The following is a 21,425-nucleotide window of genomic DNA, read 5'->3' as shown; positions in this document are numbered from 1 at the left end:
ACCGCTCACTGCTACAGCTTACACAACATAACTGGTGATATCACATAAGATGCAACACATAGTCAAGGATAAACTGACACAAGAGGATGACACCCTTTAGGAGGGTTAAGAACAGGCATAGATAAAAGCAGGACTCACTCTCCATTCTTTGCTCCTCTCGAGGTTCATCCCTATGATGGGCGGAGGGGGGCCCGGTACCGAAGGTGAATGTCACTCTGTATCTGTTCAACTGTATAATCTGTACACTGATCATTTGGGGATTAAATCTTGATTTTACACTTAACCATTGCTCATTATTTCACAAGGTAAATACTTTGCTGGTTTTACTGGTTGGGTCTCGGAACTGGAGAGAAACAGACCCGGTGATGCACAGGGAGGAAAGAGAGCAAAAACTCCCATTTTACAACAGGACATGTGCTACAAAAAACAAAGTTCACACACAAAGCAATGGACACTGTGTTTTACATACTTTCACATAGACACAATTTATTATAAACGAAATCAAATATTAACTTATATAAATGAATCATATAAGTGCAATTCATGTGTACCCTGCATAAAATAAAACTGTTAGTGTGTTTCGCAGGTTAGGAGCAGCAGAATGTCCAGTTGTGGCTCTGGGAGAACAGAGTAGGCAGAACTCGGATGGCCTGGGGTGTGTGTGTGTGTGTGTGTGTGTGTGAGAAGACTTAAAGAATCAGTAATTAAACCAGAATGATTTTAAAATGTATTCTGTAAATCTCAGTAAGTAATGCAGTGTTTGGTGTGATAGGGTCCTTTCTCCTGGTCTCCATGGTCCAAAAATGTGTAAAACTGTGGGAGTTATGTTTTTCCAAACGTATTCACACATGCACAACTACAATACAATACAGAAAAATATGTGATTAGTTTGAACTGACAAATGGTGAAACTCAAACAAGGTTAAACTTTGATTTCAGCAATAAAGAATGAGAAACAAGAAATTTTAACAGATACTATAGAGATGCTATATGGGCTGCACGGTGGTGCAGTTGGTAGCACTGTTGCCTTGCAGCAAGAAGATCCTGGGTTTGATTCCCAGCCTGGGGTCTTTCTGCATGGAGTTTGCATGTTCTCCCTGTGCATGCGTGGGTTCTCACCGGGTACTCCGGCTTCCTCCCACAGTCCAAAGACATGCCTGTTAGGTTAATTGGTCACTCTAAATTGCCCTTAGGTGTATGAATGAGTGTGTGCTTGGTTGTTTGTGTGTTGCCCTGCGATGGACTGGCGACATGTCCAGGGTGTACCCCGCCTCTCGCCCATAGACTGCTGGAGATGGGCACCAGCTCCCCCGTGACCCACTATGGAATAAGCGGTAGAAAATGACTGACTGACTATAGAGATAACGCTTTCCAACGATTCTATCAATAATTATTCACACATCACAGGATTCTTGGAATGGGGTGAATTTACAAATTGTCTGTATACAACTACTTTATCTATGAGAGACACCAGGACCAATTAATGCAGATGACCTGAAGGCCGCTATCAAAGCAACCTGGGCTTCCAGAACACCTCAGCAGAACCACAGGCTGAACAACTGCGGGTCTAGAAGTTTGAAAGCTGATACACAAACACAGAAATAATCTTGGCCATCTTTCCACTATTGATTTGAGTGAGTTTGCAGACATCAATTTCTGCACAGCTCTGGTGAGATGCTAGAATTTCAATCAGGTTCTGGTCTGGTCTTTAATTAGGCCCTTGCAGCAACGTTTTAAGCCAAAATGTGTAGTTTTGCTGCAGTGTTTAGGATCATTTTCCTGATGATGATCCACTTTGGTCAAAGCTTCCACGGCGCATTGATGCAGTAATTAATGCTAAAGTACTGAGTGCATAAAAATAAACAGCCTTTTCAGAAGACTGACATTTCTGTTAATAGGATGTTCTTTATTGATCTTACATAAAATCTTGATTTTCTGAATTTTGGGTTTTCATTATCTGTAAGCCGCAAACATTAAAATTACATGATATAATAGCTATAATATTTCACTTTTTGAAAGCAGTGACAAAAACACAGACTTAATTTAATTACATAAAAAATGATTCAAACCTAGTTGTAAGACAAATAAAATTCAGGATATTATTGCAATTGGTAAACAGTTCTCCTTTTAAGGAAGCTCAGCCAGCTGCATAAAGGCATTGACTTTGATGAAATTCTCCATACAGAGCAAACATGTGGAGAGAGCAGGAAGGAAAAACTCAGTTTTAACAGGAGGAAACTCTCAACAGAACCCAGGTCTGCATGAATACCCATCTGCTGTGACCGACTCAGGGATGAGAGGACTAAAAGCACACACACACACAAAGAAATTATCTTGGCCCTCATTACTCTATTTCATTTCATTGAGGTTTGGAAAAATGTACTTCTGCACAGCTCTGGTGAGATCCTAGTATTTCAATCTAATTTGGTCTGGGTTTTAACTAGGCCACTGCAGCAACTTGATTTATTGATTTTTTTTGGCTGATCTACTGTATATTTGCTTCTGTGTCTGGGATCATCGTCCTCTTGATAACCCACTTTGGTCCAAGTTACAGCTGACTTTATCTTGACTCAAAGATACTCTGGTATTTGGAGGAGTTCATGGTCGACTCAATGACTCCAAGGTCCTCTGATTCTGTATTAGAAACCAAAGCGTTCACATGTACAGAAAACACACCTGTGATAAAGCTCAATCTGAACAATAGATTAAATACAGTGGACAATAGATTAAATACAGTGGACAATAGATTAAATACAGTGGAAAGACACGAGTGGAAAAGAAACAACCTGTTAAAATACAAAAATCAGCCTCTACAGAAATCCTGAAACCAACGATTGAAGTTTGTTGCCTTTAACGAAAATGCACAAATATATCAAAGCAAACGGCAGCTGTGCAGTTTTATTATTCATAGATTAGCCACCAGAATTCATAGATTACCTCCAGCGTGGACTCTCCTGTGTGTATTTAAATGTTCTTTTCTGAAAACCTTTGTCCACCAACATCACAACAAAGGTTTCTGTCCCGTGTGGATTCTCATGTGTATGTTTAAAGATGCTTTCCGGGTAAATCTTTGTCCACAAAGATCACAACAGAAAGGTTTCTGTCCCATGTGGATTCTCATGTGTATGTTCAAATTATCTTTTCTGGTAAATCTTTGCCGACAAACATCACAACAGAAAGGTTTCTGACCCGTGTGGATTCTTGTGTGCGTTTTCAAATGGTCTTTCTGAGAAAATCTTCTTCCACAAAGATCACAACAGAAAGGTTTCTGTCCCGTGTGGATTCTCATGTGTATGTTTAAAGATGCTTTTCGGGTAAATCTTTGTCCACAAAGATCACAACAGAAAGGTTTCTGTCCAGTGTGGATTATCATGTGTGCGTTTAAACTTACTTTATGGGCGAATCTTTGTCCACAAAGATCACAATAGAAAGGTTTCTGTCCAGTGTGGATTATCATGTGTGCGTTTAAACTTACTTTATGGGCAAATCTTTGTCCACAAAGATCACAACAGAAAGGTTTCTGTCCCGTGTGGACTCTTGTGTGTGGTTTCAATTGGTCTTTCTGAGAAAATCTTTGCCCACAAATATCACAACAGAAAGGTTTCTGTCCTGTGTGGATTCTTGTGTGCTTGTTCAAATGTTTTTTCTGGGAAAATCTTCTTCCACAAAGATCACAACAGAAAGGTTTCTGTCCAGAGTGGACTCTCATGTGTGTGTTTAAAGTTGCTTTATGGGCAAATCTTTGTCCACAATAATCACAACAAAAAGGTTTCTGTCCCGTGTGGATTCTCATGTGTGTGTTCAAATAGTCTTTTCTCGTAAATCTTTGTCCACAAAGATCACAACAGAAAGGTTTCTGTCCCGTGTGGATTCTCATGTGTGTGTTTAAAGTTGCTTTATGGGCAAATCTTTGTCCACAATAATCACAACAGAAAGGTTTCTGTCCCGTGTGGACTCTCATGTGTGTGTTCAAATAGTCTTTTCTCGTAAATCTTTGTCCACAAAGATCACAACAGAAAGGTTTCTGTCCCGTGTGGATTCTCATGTGTGTGTTCAAATAGTCTTTTCTCGTAAATCTTTGTCCACAAAGATCACAACAGAAAGGTTTCTGTCCCGTGTGGATTCTCATGTGTGTGTTTAAAGTTGCTTTATGGGCAAATCTTTGTCCACAATTATCACAACAGAAAGGTTTCTCTCCTGTGTGGACTCTCATGTGTGTGTTTAAAGCATATTTTCCAATAAATGTTTTACTACACTCTGTACAGCTCAACTTCTCTCCAGCCTGGACTTTCTTTATTGAGCCCACCTTTTTATTCTCCGTAAAACATTTATTATCCAAAGAGCTTGAAGAACCTATTTCTAAATCTGTCATGTGTTTCTGAATAGAGTGACTGTGAACATGCTGTCCAGCAAAGTCAGAGGAGCTAAAAGGTTTGTTAACAATGTTTCCATCTAACTCAGGATCTCTGCTCTCCTTCCAGTCATTGTCCATGTCCTTAGTTTTCAGTCCAGATTCATCATCCTCTTCTTCCTTCTCAGTGACTTTAGCCTCTGAGGAAATGCAACAATCTTCGTGATCTCGTACCCAGATGGATTCTTCTCCATAGTTCTCCTCTTCAAGCTCTCTGCCTCTAATTTGGTCTTGATGAAGCTGTAACAGCAGAGGGGACTGTTTATCATCCACACTCTTTACTGGAGTAGCAGTGACTAGAAAGCTGATGGCATCAATCTCCTCCCCATTAAGCTGCTCTTCCTCCAGACTGGTGCAGACTTCCTCCTGTTCCTTCTTTATGTGGAGGGGCTTTGGGTCATGTAGGTCAGCACAAACTCTGTGGTTTACAGCAGCTTTTTCTTTAACCATCAGCATCTGCTTAACATCTGCAGGAAACATTGAAACACATCATGCTTATTAGAAAGTATTTTGACTTCAACCTGGACTAAGTGGCTTTTTAATAAAGATATTTAGGGGCTGTGGTAATATTTATTTTATTTAACTACAGTTTTTTCAAATTTCCTTTTTTGTTGCATTATTCACAAATTGCCTTTCTATGTGCAAATAAATATCAGCTGCTTAAGATTAAATGATGGCCTATATAAAGATTTTATGATACATGGAGTCACTGACTAGCAGCATTTGCTTCTCCTAGATGAGCATGTAGAGACAGTGGAGAGGAAACAATCAAAGACAAGGAGGTACGAGAAAACAAGCAATGGGTCAGGTTCAAACAGCATATGAGAAAAGCTTGTTCCGGCAAAGCTTTAGGAAGGATCATGGCCGCAGCAATGGAAACTGGGTCATACACGATAACTAGATCATGAAAACTGCTAGGATGTTGTGGCAAGGCAAACACACAATCTGGCATTAGATGAGAGACCAAGGAGGGTATGAATACTGGCAGAACAGGAGAGTGAAATGATCAGATATTTATGCCAAGCTGAGCCGCATTATCGATCACAAACCAAGACACTAAGTTGTACTACACTTTTCTGAATACATGGTTTTTGAAGCATTAATGTTACTTCAAACCGATATACAACCAGTCGTTGATTTGCCCATACATGGGGCAAAACTGAATCCCTGCTGCAGATAATTATCCTGGAAAAATATGCAGCAGAAATAACTGAACAGAATGGTTGTTTACTTTACTAATGCCATCTTTGAATGCAACATGTTTGATCTTCACAGAGAACATAAAAAGCAACAACCTTAGCGAAATTTAAGAAGCTTCAGCTCAAGGGAGAAAAAAGAAACAGCCATAGTTGCCTTTATGATCTGGCTGCTGTCTCCCCTCATAACAGATAGCTGTTGCCTTGACACAAACTGTGCTGTGTCCTCGTCTCTCAGCTTTGTTGAGTCTTCTCTTAGAGAAAAAGAACTAACTGCTCTATAATGCTGGTGGAAAAAGAGTTTCTGATGGATCACTGTGAAAATAGAGCATACTCCTGAAATGTAAATACCACGTTTCTCCTGGTCCATTACAAAGTCATTGAAATCTATCCGTCTGGCAAGGGTTATAAAACCATTTCTAAGAATTTGGGACTCCAGATAACCACAGTCAGAGCCATTTTCCACATAAGTCCCAAGAGTGGCTGGTCTACCAAAATTACTCCATAACAACTCATCTCAGAGGTCAGAAAAGAACCCAGGTATCTAAACATCTGTGGGACACACTTCCCTTATTCAAGGTCAGGTATTGGGATATTGCACAGTCCTACTGATGAAAATCAAACATGAAGTCCAAACAATGTCGGACTCCCTAATTTTCTCTGGTGCCCTGCCTGATCTGACCAGTGATGACATGTTTATCCGTATGCTGTCATTCAACCGCTGGCTGTCTAGGTGGTGTCCTGATAACAAATAGGGCTACATTAATAACTGGCAAACATTTTGGGGAAAACCTGGTCTGATCCAGAGAGATGGCATCCATCCCACTTTGGATGTAGCAGCTCTTCTTTCTAGGAATCTGGCAGAATATATTAAGACATTGGCCAAAAAAAACAAAACATGAAAACCTCATAAAACAATTAAATGTGGCTTATTGAACATATTGCTCTTCAAAAACTTTGTTATTGACTTGACTTAGGACAATCTGATAGATTTATTCTGTCTCACAGAAACCTGGCGGCAGCAAGAGGATTATGTTAAATGAGTCAACTCCCAATTAGTTAAATAATCCACATACCTCAAAATACTGGGCGAGGAGGAGTAGCAACTATCTTTCAGTCAGATTTATTGATCAGTCCCAGACCAATTAATAACTCTTTTGAATATTTAACCCTTGGTTTTGCTCATCCAAATTGCAAAGCACTAACACCACATCTGTTTGGTGTTTTGTATCGTCCACCAGGCTCTTATTAATTTTTAGATCAGTTTTCAGACCTTTTATCTGATTAAGTGTTGAATACAGATAAGGTCATTATAGTGGAGGATTTTAACATTCATGTTGACACTGAAAGTAATAGCCTTAATACAGCTCTTAATGCTATCTTAGACTCAATCGGCTTTGCTCAAAACATCCGCAAACATACCCACCTTTTTCTTCATTCTCTGGACCTTGTACTGACATATGGCATTGAGTGTAAAGAAATAACAGTATTTTCTTATAACCTTGTCCTGTCTGACCACTTTTTAAAAACCTTTGAGTTTAATTTAACTGAGCACTCCACACCTGAAAGATTTCATTAGAGTGAATCATTATCAGACAATGCTGTGACAACCTTTAAAGAATCTGTTCCATTTTTAATTTCCCCATTATCACAGAAAAACACAGTGGAGGGCAATAACTGTGTTTCTTCCATTTCACAAATTGATTTTCTTGTGCATAGTGTTACCTCCTCATTATGTGGTGCATTAGACATGTAACCCCATTTAAAAGGAAGGTAATTATTCAAAGGAGGCTGGCTCCCTGATTTAATTCAGAGCTGTGTACTTCAAAGCAAAATGTTAGAACATTAGAGAGAAAATGGGGCTCTACACACCTAGAGGATTCCTACTTAATCTGGAAAAATAGACTAATGCAACCTAGAACAGCTTATTTCTCATCATTAACAGAAGAGAATAAGAATAATCCTAGGTTTTCTTTTAGTACAGTTGCTAAATGTACACAGGGTCATAGCTCTATTGAGCTATCCATTCCCTTAGCTCTCAGCAGTAATGACTTTATTGGATTTGGCATCCTGACGAACATGATTACTTCATCCTCAGTAAAGTGAGACAGCATTGGAAGTAACTGTAGAACCGCTTTGGTCCAGTAGAGCTTCCTGAGTTATCAAAAATATTAACTACATCTAAACCTTCAACTTGTATGTTAGACCCAATCCCAAACAATTATTTAAGGAAGTGTTTCCTCTGATTACCAGCCCCATTTTAGATAGATTAATCCTATCATTAGTAAATGGATATGTACCACAGACTTTAAGGTAGCTGTAATTAAACCTTTACTTAAGAAACCTTCACTTGATCAAGATGATTTACTAAATAAAATACCTATGTCCAATCTTCTGTTCTTATCTAAAATTCTTGAGAAAATAGTTGCTAATCAAATGTGTGAGCATTTTCACAGCAATGACCTGTTTAAAGAGTTTCAGTCAGGTTTCAGAGCTCATCATAGCACTGAAACAGCTCTGCTGAAAGTCACTAATGATATTCTTATGGCCTCAGATAATGAACTTGTGTCTGTACTGGTTCTGTTAGATCTGAGTGCTGCATTTGATACAATCGATCAGAATATTCTCTTAGAAAGGCTGGAATATGCTGTAGGGATCAGGGAAAGAGCGCTAGGATGGTTTAAATCTTATTTGTCTGACAGATTCCAGTTTGTTTATGTAAATAATAAAACATCTTTAAAATCCAGGGTTACACATGGAGTACCACAGGGTAATGTTCTCCCTCAACAGAGGATACAGATGTTTAACCCCAGTCTCTCCTTGACATAGCTATTGTCTGAGCTTTTACTGTTACTAACTGCTTTCTGTCATACTGTCAGAGTTAGATTTGGACAGTTTTATAATAATAATAATCATTTTTATTGGTCATTGCACATGTACATTAAAACGAAATTTGTCCTCTGCATTTAACCCATCCCTTACAGGGAGCAGTGGGCTGCCATTGTGCGGCACCCGGGGGGCATTCTGGGGCTAAAGGTCTTGCTCAGGGACCCAGAGTGGTAATCTGTGGGGATACAAACCTCCTGTTCTAACCACTAGGCCACCACTCCCCTTTTAACTGCTCAGCTGCCTTTCTCTACTAGATGAACCCACTGAAGGAGCTACTGCTGCCTTTAACATTTTACTTTTCTTTCACATAGAAAGTATTGCTGGATTAGTGCTTCTGTGTTCCTTTTGTGTCTCTGCTCTTTCCTCTCAGACTCCCAGTTGGTTGTGGCAGATGAGCCTGGCTCTTGTTCTGCTGGAGGTTTCTTCCTGTTAAATGCTAATGTAGGTGGAGGTGGATGTCTGCCATGAATGAACTCTATGAAATGTTGAGCAGTGCTGAAGTTGCAAAAATCAAATAATAAAAGGTAGGTGATATTGCGGCCCACAGGGGCAGACATGGCTGCAGCGTGGACCAGGTGGCACAAGCAGGGTGGTGCAGGGACCCCACCTCTCACACATGGAAGAGGACCTCTTTTATAGATACTGAACAGACCAAAAGTTTGGACACACCTTCTCATTCAAAGAGTTGTCTTTATTTTCATGACTATGAATATTGTAGATTCACACTGAAGGCATCAAAACTATGAATTAACACATGTGGAATTATATACTGAACAAAAAAGTGTGAAACAACTGAAAATATGTCTTATATTCTGTCATCCTCTAGGCTGTTATCTGCTGGGCCCCAGGAAGCACAGAGTGGGACAGGAAGAGACTGAACAAGGTGGTTAGGAGGGCAGGCTCTGACCTGGGCTGCCCACTTGACTCTGTGGAGGTGGTGGGTGAGAGGAGGTTGTTAGCCAAGCTGACATCCATCATGGACATAACCTCTGACCCATTGAGCAGCTCCATCAGTGGCCGACTGAGACACCCTTAGTGCAGGAAGGAGCGCTACCGCAGGTCCTTCATCCCCCCGCTGTCAGACTGTTCAATTCCACCGTTTAATAACTCATTCAATTACCTCTGTATTTGCAAATACCTGCAGTCATTGTCATTGTAGCACAATCACCTCCACTATTTATTGTACACAAGTTATTTTATTCTATTATTATTACTTGTTTCTGCACATTTACATTATGATCTACTTTAGTGACAAAGACACTACCCTCTACACAACTGTTGCTCTTTCTGGGGAAAGATCATATATATATACAGGTCCTTCTCAAAATATTAGCATATTGTGATAAAGTTCATTATTTTCCATAATGTAATGATGAAAATTTTACATTCATATATTTTAGATTCATTGCACACTAACTGAAATATTTCAGGTCTTTTATTGTCTTAATACGGATGATTTTGGCATACAGCTCATGAAAACCCAAAATTCCTATCTCACAAAATTAGCATATTTCATCCGACCAATAAAAGAAAAGTGTTTTTAATACAAAAAACGTCAACCTTCAAATAATCATGTACAGTTATGCACTCAATACTTGGTCGGGAATCCTTTGGCAGAAATGACTGCTTCAATGCGGCGTGGCATGGAGGCAATCAGCCTGTGGCCCTGCTGAGGTCTTATGGAGGCCCAGGATGCTTCGATAGCGGCCTTTAGCTCATCCAGAGTGTTGGGTCTTGAGTCTCTCAACGTTCTCTTCACAATATCCCACAGATTCTCTATGGGGTTCAGGTCAGGAGAGTTGGCAGGCCAATTGAGCACAGTGATACCATGGTCAGTAAACCATTTACCAGTGGTTTTGGCACTGTGAGCAGGTGCCAGGTCGTGCTGAAAAACGAAATCTTCATCTCCATAAAGCTTTTCAGCAGATGGAAGCATGAAGTGCTCCAAAATCTCCTGATAGCTAGCTGCATTGACCCTGCCATTGATAAAACACAGTGGATCAACACCAGCAGCTGACACGGCACCCCAGACCATCACTGACTGTGGGTACTTGACACTGGACTTCTGGCATTTTGGCATTTCCTTCTCCCCAGTCTTCCTCCAGACTCTGGCACCTTGATTTCCGAATGACATGCAGAATTTGCTTTCATCCGAAAAAAGTACTTTGGACCACTGAGCAACAGTCCAGTGCTGCTTCTCTGTAGCCCAGGTCAGGCGCTTCTGCCGCTGTTTCTGGTTCAAAAGTGGCTTGACCTGGGGAATGCGGTGCCTGTAGCCCATTTCCTGCACACGCCTGTGTACGGTGGTTCTGGATGTTTCTACTCCAGACTCAGTCCACTGCTTCCGCAGGTCCCCCAAGGTCTGGAATCGGCCCTTCTCCACTATCTTCCTCAGGGTCCGGTCACCTCTTCTCGTTGTGCAGCATTTTCTGCCACACTTTTTCCTTCCCACAGACTTCCCACTGAGGTGCCTTGATACAGCACTCTGGGAACAGCCTATTTGTTTAGAAATTTCTTTCTGTGTCTTACCCTCTTGCTTGAGGGTGTCAATAGTGGCCTTCTGGACAGCAGTCAGGTCGGCAGTCTTACCCATGATTGGGGTTTTGAATGATGAACCAGGCTGGGAGTTTTAAAGGCCTCAGGAATCTTTTGCAGGTGTTTAGAGTTAACTTGTTGATTCAGATGATTAGGTTCATAGCTCGTTTAGAGACCCTTTTAATGATATGCTAATTTTGTGAGATAGGAATTTTGGGTTTTCATGAGCTGTATGCCAAAATCATCCGTATTAAGACAATAAAAGACCTGAAATATTTCAGTTAGTGTGCAATGAATCTAAAATATATGAATGCTAAATTTTCATCATGACATTATGGAAAATAATGAACTTTATCACAATATGCTAATTTTTTGAGAAGGACCTGTAGAAGATGCACTGGGCCATGCTCACCTTAAAGAGCACAAAGAGGATCTCCTCAAAAAAGAGCTACAGATCAATTGGGTCATTCCACTGTTACCCATCTCAGATGAAAAACTGGAAATGTTCAGAGAAGCAAAATCACTTGACTCAGTTCTTCAGTAGCTAAAAAAACCTGTCAATAAATGGGTGGCCAAGAGACAGAAAGACCTCCACTGAGCAAAGTGTTTGCTGATTTGGACTGTGATGACTCTGCTGATAAGGTTGAGACATACACACAGTCTTCTACACCAGCTCAAAGCGAGGACGGTGCTGAGCCGCCTGGGTTCACGCAGCCTTACCACAATAGATCGGGTAGATTGGTCAGAACTCCATTGAGACATAGAGTGAAAATATGGTAGTGGACACTGAGTTCATTATATAACTGATTTAAAGCTAGTTATGTTATAACTCTCACAAAGAGCTAGGCTATGGTTGGTTTAGAATGACTGGTTTACAACGAGGTTCTTTAAAAGGAGGCGTTTTATGGCTTTCACTTGTTAGTTAATTGTTTGGTTGGGATTGTTTCTTATACATTTGAAGAAAGCTAAATATCTGTTACCATATTACAGGCCTGTGTGTACATGGTCTCTTGTTCTACACACATATACATTTATATGTGCATAAAATGTGTTAAAAAATAACTGAAGAAAGGGAATGTAATGTTTGATGTTACTGTTTTATTGTGAAAGGCTTCGGACTTCCGGTAGCGAGAGTTCGTTGCCTTTCACAATAAAATAGTAACATCATACATTACAGATGCATCTCCTTGAAAAGACCCTATGGATAAAAACTGGTTCATGACATCTTTTTCTTTTTGACCTGTCTGTTGATTATTGTTCTTGATGACTTGTGAACAAAATTTTGTTCTGTATGTTTTATAATTTTCAATAAAAGTTGAGAAACAATAAAAAAAACAAATGGAGCACACTTGGGCTTATAGAAGGTAAGCCATTCGTCACCTGAAAATGTTCCTAAACTCTAGTAGAGATGAAAACATACAAACCTAATCTGTGCAGCAGAACTTTGGGGTTGAAACCAGCCTCCAGGATGTTGTGGCGCAGCTGAAATCTTTCTTCCTCTTTTTTAGCAGTTTGGGAAATGTCTCCCACTGCTGCACTCTGCCACCGTTTGAGCTGCTGTCTCCACATCTCTGTTAGCTTCTCCTCAGATGTTCCTCAGTTACTGAGCAGCAAACTCAGAGAAGCCAAGTTAACAAGACTTTGTTCTTCCTCAGACGGAGGAGTGTCCCCCTGCTGGCGTCGTCTTCAGCCCCCACCACTCCGAGTCTAAACGGCTTTGGTCGGTCTGAACCTCCCCGAACTCTAATGACGTCAGCGTCCAAGCGACGCGCATGCTCGTAAAAAGCTTTTACATAAATAGAAGCTCAGAAATAGTCATTTTCATACATTTGGTTTTGTGAATACATGTTTTTCCAAGAATTAGAACAGTGTTCTAAAAAAATAAGTCTGTATGTCCTTCTAACAAAATGTTTCCAGCTGAAAAAGTGTAACCACCCAAAAAGCCAAAAAGCATCAGAAAACATACACTGAAAAAATAAATGGTCCTTAGATTCCTTCGTGATGCATTTCTGCTCCTAAACACACAAAATGGTTTCAGAGATGCATGTCTAAGGTGCAGTTTCTGAGCATAAAGGTGGCCCATTTTAAAACCAAACGGAAAAAAATCCACTCATTGGTCACAATGGAGCAGCATTTCACCATACTTGTTCTAGTGCAGCTGATAACCTAATCAGATCCTGACCCAAACCCATATGGTACTGTTGAAATAATGAAATAATTTTGAAAATTTGTCTTTTAAAAAATCAACTTAGCATCAGTCTCCACCTGTTCTCCTTTCTGGATCTATTCAAATCAATAATATGATTTTTAAAACTTACTTCACCCTGAAGCTCCACCTGGCTCTCCTATCTCTTCCCTGAATGTATTACGGTTCTTCTCATGATCAAATTGTTTCTGTTTAAAAAGGAATAACAGGTTAATCCATATTTCACTAATCAGTTTAAGACCTCAACTGAGCTTCCTCAGGGTCTCCACCTTTCATTGCTTCAACTGCCTCGCTACTCTATGTACCATCATTCTCCTGATGAGACATTATTGCACATATCTAATATAATGCCATACATGATGATAAATAGTATAACACCTAATAGTATAATTAGGTGTTGCCCTTGTGTTGTGTAATATTACTCTTTTTAAAGAAGCAAAAGTCCTGCTGCAGTTCCAGCCTCTCTTTGGGGGTGGCATTATGCTGAAATGAGATGACCAAACTTGTTGGCTAGTGTTAACATATTTCAATCATCAGACTGTCTGCTGATATCAGCTTCTGTCTCCCCCTCCAAACACTGTCAGAGCTGGTGAGGGAGGGGCGAGCTAGTCATATGATGCTGTGTTGCACTTTCAAAAAATATTTTGAGTTCATGTTTTCAAAATAAAATAGTCTTCTTCTCCGCAGTCTAATTTTTGGGTGGGACAAATGTGTCTGTGTCCAATATTGGGGACCCCACCCCCACGTCTACGGTGCCAATTTACGACACACGTTGTCTCAAGGAACTTCAACCAAGTCAATTCAGACAGATACCAAGTCAAGTACATTTATTCCCATTGACCTTAGTAATCAAACGGTACAGTCAAATTCAGGTACTGGATCTGAGACACCCTGGTATTGTCATTCAATAAGTCCACACCTGTCCACACGCGATGCTTATGTCTTTCAACTGCCGGCCATTTTAAAGTCCTCAATAGTCAACCAGACCAACCAGTTATTCCCAAAACAAAGGAGTGGGATCATATTGGAGATCAACTCCGACCCAGCGCCAAGGCCCAGGACTATAACAAAAGTCATTGCTTGCATCCAGACCTTAAGGAATGCCACACCAGCACACTGCTAACCCTGTTGTTCATTTAATCTGATTTACATGGAATATCAGGCTTCAGTCTTCTCTCAAAGAAACAATAGATTATGGGTGAAAAATATTAGGGAATCATGCAATTTTCACTATTACTGTTGCATATCGCAATGACCTGATTGGTCGGACAAAATCCACATTTTCCTCATTGCACTCTCTTGTATTTATCCTCGGAGCTTCATCATCTCTGTAAGGTGTTGATTTCTACAGCAGTGAGACTTTGTCGTACTCGTACTTGTCGTCTTCCGCTTTATCCGGGACCAGGTTGTAGGGGCAAAAGACTCAGTAGAGACACCCAGACGTCCCTCTCCCCAGACACCTCCTCCAGCTCCTCCGGGGGGAGCCCAAGGCGTTCCCAGGCCAGCGGAGAGACATAATCCCTCCAGCGTGTCCTGGGCCGTCCCCTGGGCCTCCTCCCGGTGTGGGACGTGCCTGGAACACCTCCTGAGGAAGGTGTCCAGGAGACATCCGGTATAGATGCCCGAGCCACCTCAACTGGCTCCTCTCGATGTGGAGGAGTAGCGGCTCTACTCCAAGCCCCTCCCGGATGGCCGAGCTCCTCACCCTATCTCTAAGGGAGTGCCCGGCCACCCTACGGAGGAAGCTTATTTCAGCCGCTTGTATCCGGGATCTCGTTCTTTTGGTCATGACCCAAAGTTCATGGCCATAGGTGAGGGTAGGAACGTAGACTGACCAGTAAATCGAGAGCTTCGTTTTTCGGCTGAACTCTCTCTTTACCACAACGGACCGGCACAGTGCCCCCATTACTGCGGCAGCCGCACCGATCCGCCTGTCGATTTCCTGCTCCATTCTTCCCTCACTCGTGAACAAGACCCCAAGATACTTAAACTCCTCCACTTGAGGCAGGAACTCCCCTCCAACCTGAAGAGGACAAGCCACCCTTTTCCGGTCGAGAACCATGGCCTCTGACTTGGAGGAGCTGATCTTCATCCCAGCCGCTTCACACCCGGCTGCGAACTGCGCCAGTGCAAGAGACTTTGTCCAACAGACTAAATATGTTATTGCCATGGGAAGCATTCATTTGAACTTTAGAAGCCATACATGTTGCCTTTCAAACGGTCCTTTGGGATATTATTGTTGAACAAACTGATGACGATATATTTTTGCATATATCGTCCTAGTTAGAATGCGTCATAACCTCTGGTAATGCTGAATGGTTCCACCGAACTCTAAAAGCCATTATTTTCTGCATTAGGACCACACAAACACAATGATGTTTTTCAGTGCACTAAGGAAGCTGTTTAGCTAATTTTTATTTTAAAAACGCTTGACCTTAAAAACTGATCGAACAAACCAGATGTGTCATTGTTACTGGTGTGTGCTGGTGCATGTGTGTTGATGTCTCATGTTTCTTTGTGTGCAGAGCGTTATCTGACCCACAGTTTGTTTTCACTGAGAGCAACACAACTCTGCAACACCAAGAGGGACAAAACAAAGGTAAATTTGAGATATTTAATGGCTAACAAAAGTGGGACGTAATTAGTTTCCTTTGAAGTATGGTAAAAAAAAGCTTTTTTTTTCTTGCCATACTTTTATTTTTTTAGTCATACATTGACACACAAAACAGCTAAAGCTCTGCAGCATCAGTCTATATGATAAGTTAGAGCCTCTTTGATCAGATGGATACACAAACAGGGACAATGATTCAAAAACGTTTAACATGTCTGATTTTACAAACAATTTTACACAAAATATGTATGGTTTTTTTGTATATTTGGCACAGCAGTTTGGATTATTTCTGAGTTTTTGACAACTGCAGCAAACAATATGCACGATAAAAGGCTACCTTGTGGATTATTTAATTTAGCAACCGATCCGGATTTTTGCTGCTGCACGACAGATTTATTCACTTCCAATCTCTCAGGATGAAATGATATAAAAAAACAGGATTCTTCTGTTAAGCAAAAGCAAAAACAATAAAACAGGCGAGTTACGGATTCTCCTTTTAGTATTTTCTTCTTTAAATTTCCACATCAGTTTCCTCTGTTGCAAAGCAACATTAGAGCACTTTACTTTCTAACTTTGCATAATCACTGTTATTAAAAAGCAAGGCTGGGATCGTTAAAGCTTCACTCAGTCAGCTTTATTAGTCTTACAAGATGAGAACAGCATACAGAGCAAACCTTCAGATATGTGTTCTAACCAGGCATGGTGCGTAACCTTCTTATAGAAGACACTTCAGTTCACCAGATGTCTGGGAATCTTCACATAAGCCCACTTTTAGAGGATGACCGGACCTTGAACCTAACAGAATGTTTCTTCCTTATCTGCACCATGCACTCCTGCCCCCAAACTATATGGGGTGCTGTTTGTAAAGTTACACAGTCAAAAATTGACAGGAATATTTTGAGTTATTCAGTCTGTCATAACAGAAAAAAACAGGGGTTCATTTTTTAAAGAAACATCTCCACCATATCATTCATACATTTATAAATGTCACAATTCCAAACTAAATATTTAATTAGCAAGTTCAATATTCAGTTGACAAACAAAACATTTAATTTGAAGCTAAATATTTAGCTTGCTAACTAAATATTCTGTTTGGAGCTAAATATTTATTTTGCTATGACAGGCTAAATAACTCTGTAAATAACTATACACTACTACTACAACCGGCACCCCATAAACATACAAACAGAGCTGACTACATCCATAAATCAGGCCTGCTGTTGCAGGAAGAAGGGACTGAATACTTTTATCATGTCATATAAAGTGGTAGAACAACAATACTTTTAATTTTTACTACAATCACCATGCCTTTAATTTATCTTCATGTTGTGTTTTCAGGCCTTTAGGATGAGATATTAGCTTCTAGACTGTTAGTTTTCTCTCAGATGTTACTTTATTTCCCAACACTGATCTAAAACTATTTTGACAGTTTTCATCTAGAGTAAAATATCTTATTGATGATCAAATTAAAATGTTCAGAAAATAACGATCACCACAGGATGATAAATCCAGATGCTTGCAAAATCTAATATCTGGACTAAAAGTTTAATTATAGTGATGGAACAAGGAGAACCTCATCCCTTTAAAAGATTATTAGCTGTTAAAAAAACATCTTCTTTCTCAGGACACAGATGCTGCAGTTTGGTTTTGGCTGAACCTGGTTTTACTGCGTCTTGGTATAGAAGTAATGCTAAATTCTAAGGTCTTGCAGGAGATGCGAAACCTGCTCACTACTCAGAGCCAGAATTTCTACAAGGAGCAGGTCCAGAAGCAGGTGTTGACCCGTTTGGCATGGAAGAGCCGCTATGCCAAACTCTACCCGTCCAGCTATAACAGCTTGGAGCCCACAAAGCTGCCCCAGTTGTCTAAAGACACTCAGTGAGTTGAAATGTTTCTTAAAAGCAGCTTTTCTCTCAATATAATTGTGCCTAATTTTAAATAAAATGTTTAAATCTGAACAGCCATGGCTGCACTGTTTAACTGCAACTCAAAAGGATCAATTTGAGTTCTTTCAAAGCTCTAAAGTAGAGATCAATATGTAAGCTGCATTTCAAAGTAAAGTTATTGAAAACATAGTTACTAAACCTGTGTTATCCTAACAGAGTAGATTCTCAGAAATTGCTGATACAAGAAGAAATGCATATTGGCGCAGTTGATAGCACTGTTGCCTTGCAACAAGAAGGTTCTTGGTTTGTTCCCAGCCTAAAGGGTCTTTCTGCATGGAGTTGAAATGTTCTCCCTGTGCATGTGTGGGTTCTCTCCAGGTACTCTTTCTCCCACAGTCCCAAAACATGACTGTTAGGTAAATTGGTTACTCTAAATTCTCCTAAGGTGTGGCTTTGTGCTTGTCTGTCCTTTGTGTCTGTGTTGCCTGTGACGGCCTGGCGACATGTCCAGGGTGTTCCCTGTTCTCACCCATCGACTGCTGGCGTTAGGCACCAGCCCCCCCTCCGCGGCCATGCATGGATAAGTTCGAATAGAAGGTAGATGGACGAGTTGTGCAGTTTTCCTTTGTAGGCTGCAGATCACTTTATATTGATGTAAAAAGCCAGGCAATGAGTGGGTATCTCAACACATATTTCTGCAAAGGTCTTTTTCAATTAGCATTTGCAAGGTTGTGTGTTTGACCCAGTGATAAACATCACTCACCCAACACCTTTCTATGCAGATGATATTGTGATATTTTTCTTGAAGCTTATTGACTTTTCATAGTTATTTGTCGTTCTGAGTGGCAAAAAGTTTAAAAAGAAAGTCTTTATGTCTCTGAAATTGATAAACTTTATTTTGTGATGGCCTGTTTTATCTGGTCTGTTATGTCTATTGTCATCTTTTTGTTGATTTGGATCAAAAAAACTGAGAAACAGTTTAAACCTTTTATGTGCTCTTGAGAAAGACTGAAAATACACTTACTTACTCATTTGTACACTGGTCTTAGATTTTACAAGCTTTACTTCTTTTATGCTGGCTGATATAGTGTTGCAAAATGCTCAACTTTGACCTCTGCTCAGTTTTCACTGGCAGCATGTACCCAAGGCTGCACTTCAAACTGCTTTTCTGTTCTGTTAAAATGTTAAATTAAATCCTGTAAATGCATTCATCAGGGCTATTACAGCTGCTGTTCCCAGAGCACCCGGGAAGCAGATTGACCTTCCTCGACCTCCTCCCCTCCCTAAGGAAGGAAAACAGCACCTTGATGTGCCTCCTCTGATGAGACCCACATCTCCTCAGACCAGACAGGCTCTGTATCAGGACTCCTCCCATAATGTAAAAACAAACACTGCTCTGTTTACTTTGTCCAGTTCATCATAGAAGTCTGAAATCTGTTTCAGATGGTTTATATCCTGACCTCAATCAAAAGCAAAAGTTTGTTTCCTTTTCTGCTTTTTGTACAAGCAGAATCTCAGCCAGTTTCATTTATTTATTTGATTTATTCACTTTATGCAAAACTCATGTTCAACTAAATGTCCTCTGCAGGGAAGAGGACGGAGTTTGTACCTGCGTAAGCGTAGCTACATCAGACCGGAGGAGAAATTTGACTTTCCCCTGCTTTCATCCTGGGAGTATGGCTGGAGGCTGGGTAAGATCAGGCTCTGTGCTGAACATCTAACTCATTATTTTACTACTTCAATGTGTCCTCCGTGTCTGAGAGTCTTGAAAAGATTAGAAACACTTCTACACATTTCATGGCCAATCCTTGACTGATAGGTTTGACTTTCTTCTTCTTTCTTGACTTTTTTCGTCCCCTTAGTTAAAAATTCAGAACAGACAGCAGGAGTGAAAGTGAGCTACAACTCTTTTGCAGTAAGGAAATAAATTATCATCTGGGCTTATTTTCACAGTTACAATGACTCAGTGCAACACAGTGACTTACAACATATTTACACTTGTTCTATCACTTTTCTACATTTTGTCATGTTACAACAAATGCCTTTTATCTATTTTTGGGAGATTTCATGTCTTAGATGAACACAAAATACAGGATATAGTGAAGAGGAAAGAAACAGTTTTTAATATTTTTTACAAATAAAAATCTGAATTTGGCCTCACTGAGTGAATACTTTGTAGAGCCACCTGTCATTATACTCAGGCTTTGCCACTAACAGCTTTGCACAACAACAGACTGAAATATTTGCCCATTTTTCTTGAAAAATTGCTCACTCTCAGTCAGACTGGATGGAGAGTATCCATGGACATCAATGTTTGAAATTTAGTCTCAGATTCTCAGTTGGATTTAGTTCTGGACTTTTACACATGAACATGCCTTGACCTAAACCATTCCACTGTATATCTGTCTGTATGTTGAGGGTCATTGTTCTGTTGGAAGGTGAACCTTCGCCCCAGTCTTAAATCTTCTGATCCACTAACAGGTTTTCTTCCAGGATCATCCTGGATTTAGCTCTGTACATCTTACCATCAAATCTGACCAGCTTCCCTGTCCCTGCTGAAGATAAGCATCCCCTCAGTATGATGCTGCCACCACCATGTTCCACTGTGAGGATGATGTGTTTGAGGTCATGTGCAGTGTTAGTTTTTTGCTATACACCGTGCTATGCATGTAGGCCAGAAAGTTACATTTTGGTATCATCTAACCAGAGGACCTTCATCCTCATGTTTGCTGTGTCCCCCATTTCAGTTTTTTCAACCCTGGTCCTCAGGACTTACTGTCCTGTATGTTTTAGATGTTTCCCTTCTCCCACACGCCTGACTTAAATAAAAAGGTGATTAACAGGCTTCTGATTCATGTTGAGGAGGCAATACAATCATTTGAGTCAGGTTGGCTGGAGCTCAGACACATCTAAAATATTAAGGACAGTAGGCCGTGAGGATCAGGGTTGAGAAACACTACCCTATATGGCTTCTGGCAAACTGGACTTCTTACGAGTTTCTTTAGGCAATGGCTTTCTGCTTGCTACCAAAGCTAACTAATAGATGTATTGTTGGCAGATTCTCCCACCTGAGCTGTGTATTTCTGTAGTTCCTCCAAAGTTAGCATGGGTATCTTGCTGCCTTTCTCATTAATACACTTGTTGCCCGGCCCCTTTTTTTCAGGTGCATGCCCTAAAAGGTAACAACACAGAGGTGTCAAAAGCTAAAGTAACATCGTTTGGTGTTTCAGTGCATTCTGGGATTTATAGTTTTAATGCTTTAAGTACTGTATACCTTTTTTTATCTGGCTGTTATGTCTATTCTCATTTTTTGTTGATTTGCATCAAAAGGACTGTGAAAAAGTTTAAAACCAGGATGTGCTCTTGAGAAAGACTGAATATATGCTTCCCTACTCCTTTGTATCCATTAGTTTTTAGATTTACAAGCTTTACTCCGTTTATGTTGGCTGATACTGATTTGAAATTTGCTAAACTCTAACCTCTACTCAGTTTAATAGGCCTTATTTGTTTTACTGTGGCCAAGATTGCACTTCAAACAGTTTTTGGTGCTAAAAGTTGTATCTTTCCCCACAGGTGACTACACTGTGGATTACAGAACTCCATCCTGTGCCCGGTCATCAGTGGTGAAGAGCACCTTCTACGCTCGAAACGGTGTGTTCAACAACCCTTCTGCTACAGACGTCACCAGCTGA

The 21,425-nt window shown here is 40.4% G+C and overlaps 2 protein-coding genes across 2 annotated transcripts; one reads left to right on the top strand and one right to left on the bottom strand.

Moving 5' to 3' along the window:
• Positions 1-1,884: 1,884 nt before the first annotated feature.
• LOC124856331 (gastrula zinc finger protein XlCGF57.1-like) lies at positions 1,885-12,771 on the bottom strand. Its single transcript, XM_047346670.1, has 3 exons — positions 12,455-12,771; positions 4,129-4,877; positions 1,885-4,044 (listed from the first exon to the last, which is right to left on the bottom strand). The coding sequence occupies exons 1-3, from the start codon at positions 12,597-12,599 to the stop codon at positions 3,001-3,003; spliced, it is 1,938 nt and encodes a 645-aa protein (XP_047202626.1). The 5' UTR covers positions 12,600-12,771; the 3' UTR covers positions 1,885-3,000.
• A 4,763-nt stretch (positions 12,772-17,534) lies between these two features.
• On the top strand, positions 17,535-21,425 carry LOC124857477 (protein ATP6V1FNB). Its single transcript, XM_047348742.1, has 4 exons — positions 17,535-17,725; positions 18,949-19,111; positions 19,322-19,424; positions 21,307-21,425. The coding sequence occupies exons 1-4, from the start codon at positions 17,535-17,537 to the stop codon at positions 21,423-21,425; spliced, it is 576 nt and encodes a 191-aa protein (XP_047204698.1).

This window comes from Girardinichthys multiradiatus, chromosome 20 (assembly GCF_021462225.1).
Source record: "Girardinichthys multiradiatus isolate DD_20200921_A chromosome 20, DD_fGirMul_XY1, whole genome shotgun sequence".
Lineage (NCBI taxonomy): Eukaryota > Metazoa > Chordata > Actinopteri > Cyprinodontiformes > Goodeidae > Girardinichthys > Girardinichthys multiradiatus.
This window is presented reverse-complemented; position numbering and strand designations above follow the sequence as displayed.

What these genes read in the sequence shown, in the direction of transcription:
- LOC124856331 (XM_047346670.1), bottom strand. Translation starts at nt 12,599, where the DNA reads ATGTGGAGACAGCAGCTCAAACGGTGGCAGAGTGCAGCAGTGGGAGAC. An exon ending in AGTTCTGCTGCACAGATTAG is followed by an intron (nt 4,878 to 12,454) that starts GTTTGTATGTTT and finishes TGTTTCCTGCAG; the next exon opens with ATGTTAAGCAGATGCTGATG. An exon ending in AAGCAACTTTAAACACACAC is followed by an intron (nt 4,045 to 4,128) that starts ATGAGAATCCAC and finishes TTGAACACACAC; the next exon opens with ATGAGAATCCACACGGGACA.
- LOC124857477 (XM_047348742.1), top strand. Translation starts at nt 17,535, where the DNA reads ATGCTAAATTCTAAGGTCTTGCAGGAGATGCGAAACCTGCTCACTACT. An exon ending in CAGTTGTCTAAAGACACTCA is followed by an intron (nt 17,726 to 18,948) that starts GTGAGTTGAAAT and finishes TGCATTCATCAG; the next exon opens with GGCTATTACAGCTGCTGTTC. An exon ending in ATCAGGACTCCTCCCATAAT is followed by an intron (nt 19,112 to 19,321) that starts GTAAAAACAAAC and finishes TGTCCTCTGCAG; the next exon opens with GGAAGAGGACGGAGTTTGTA.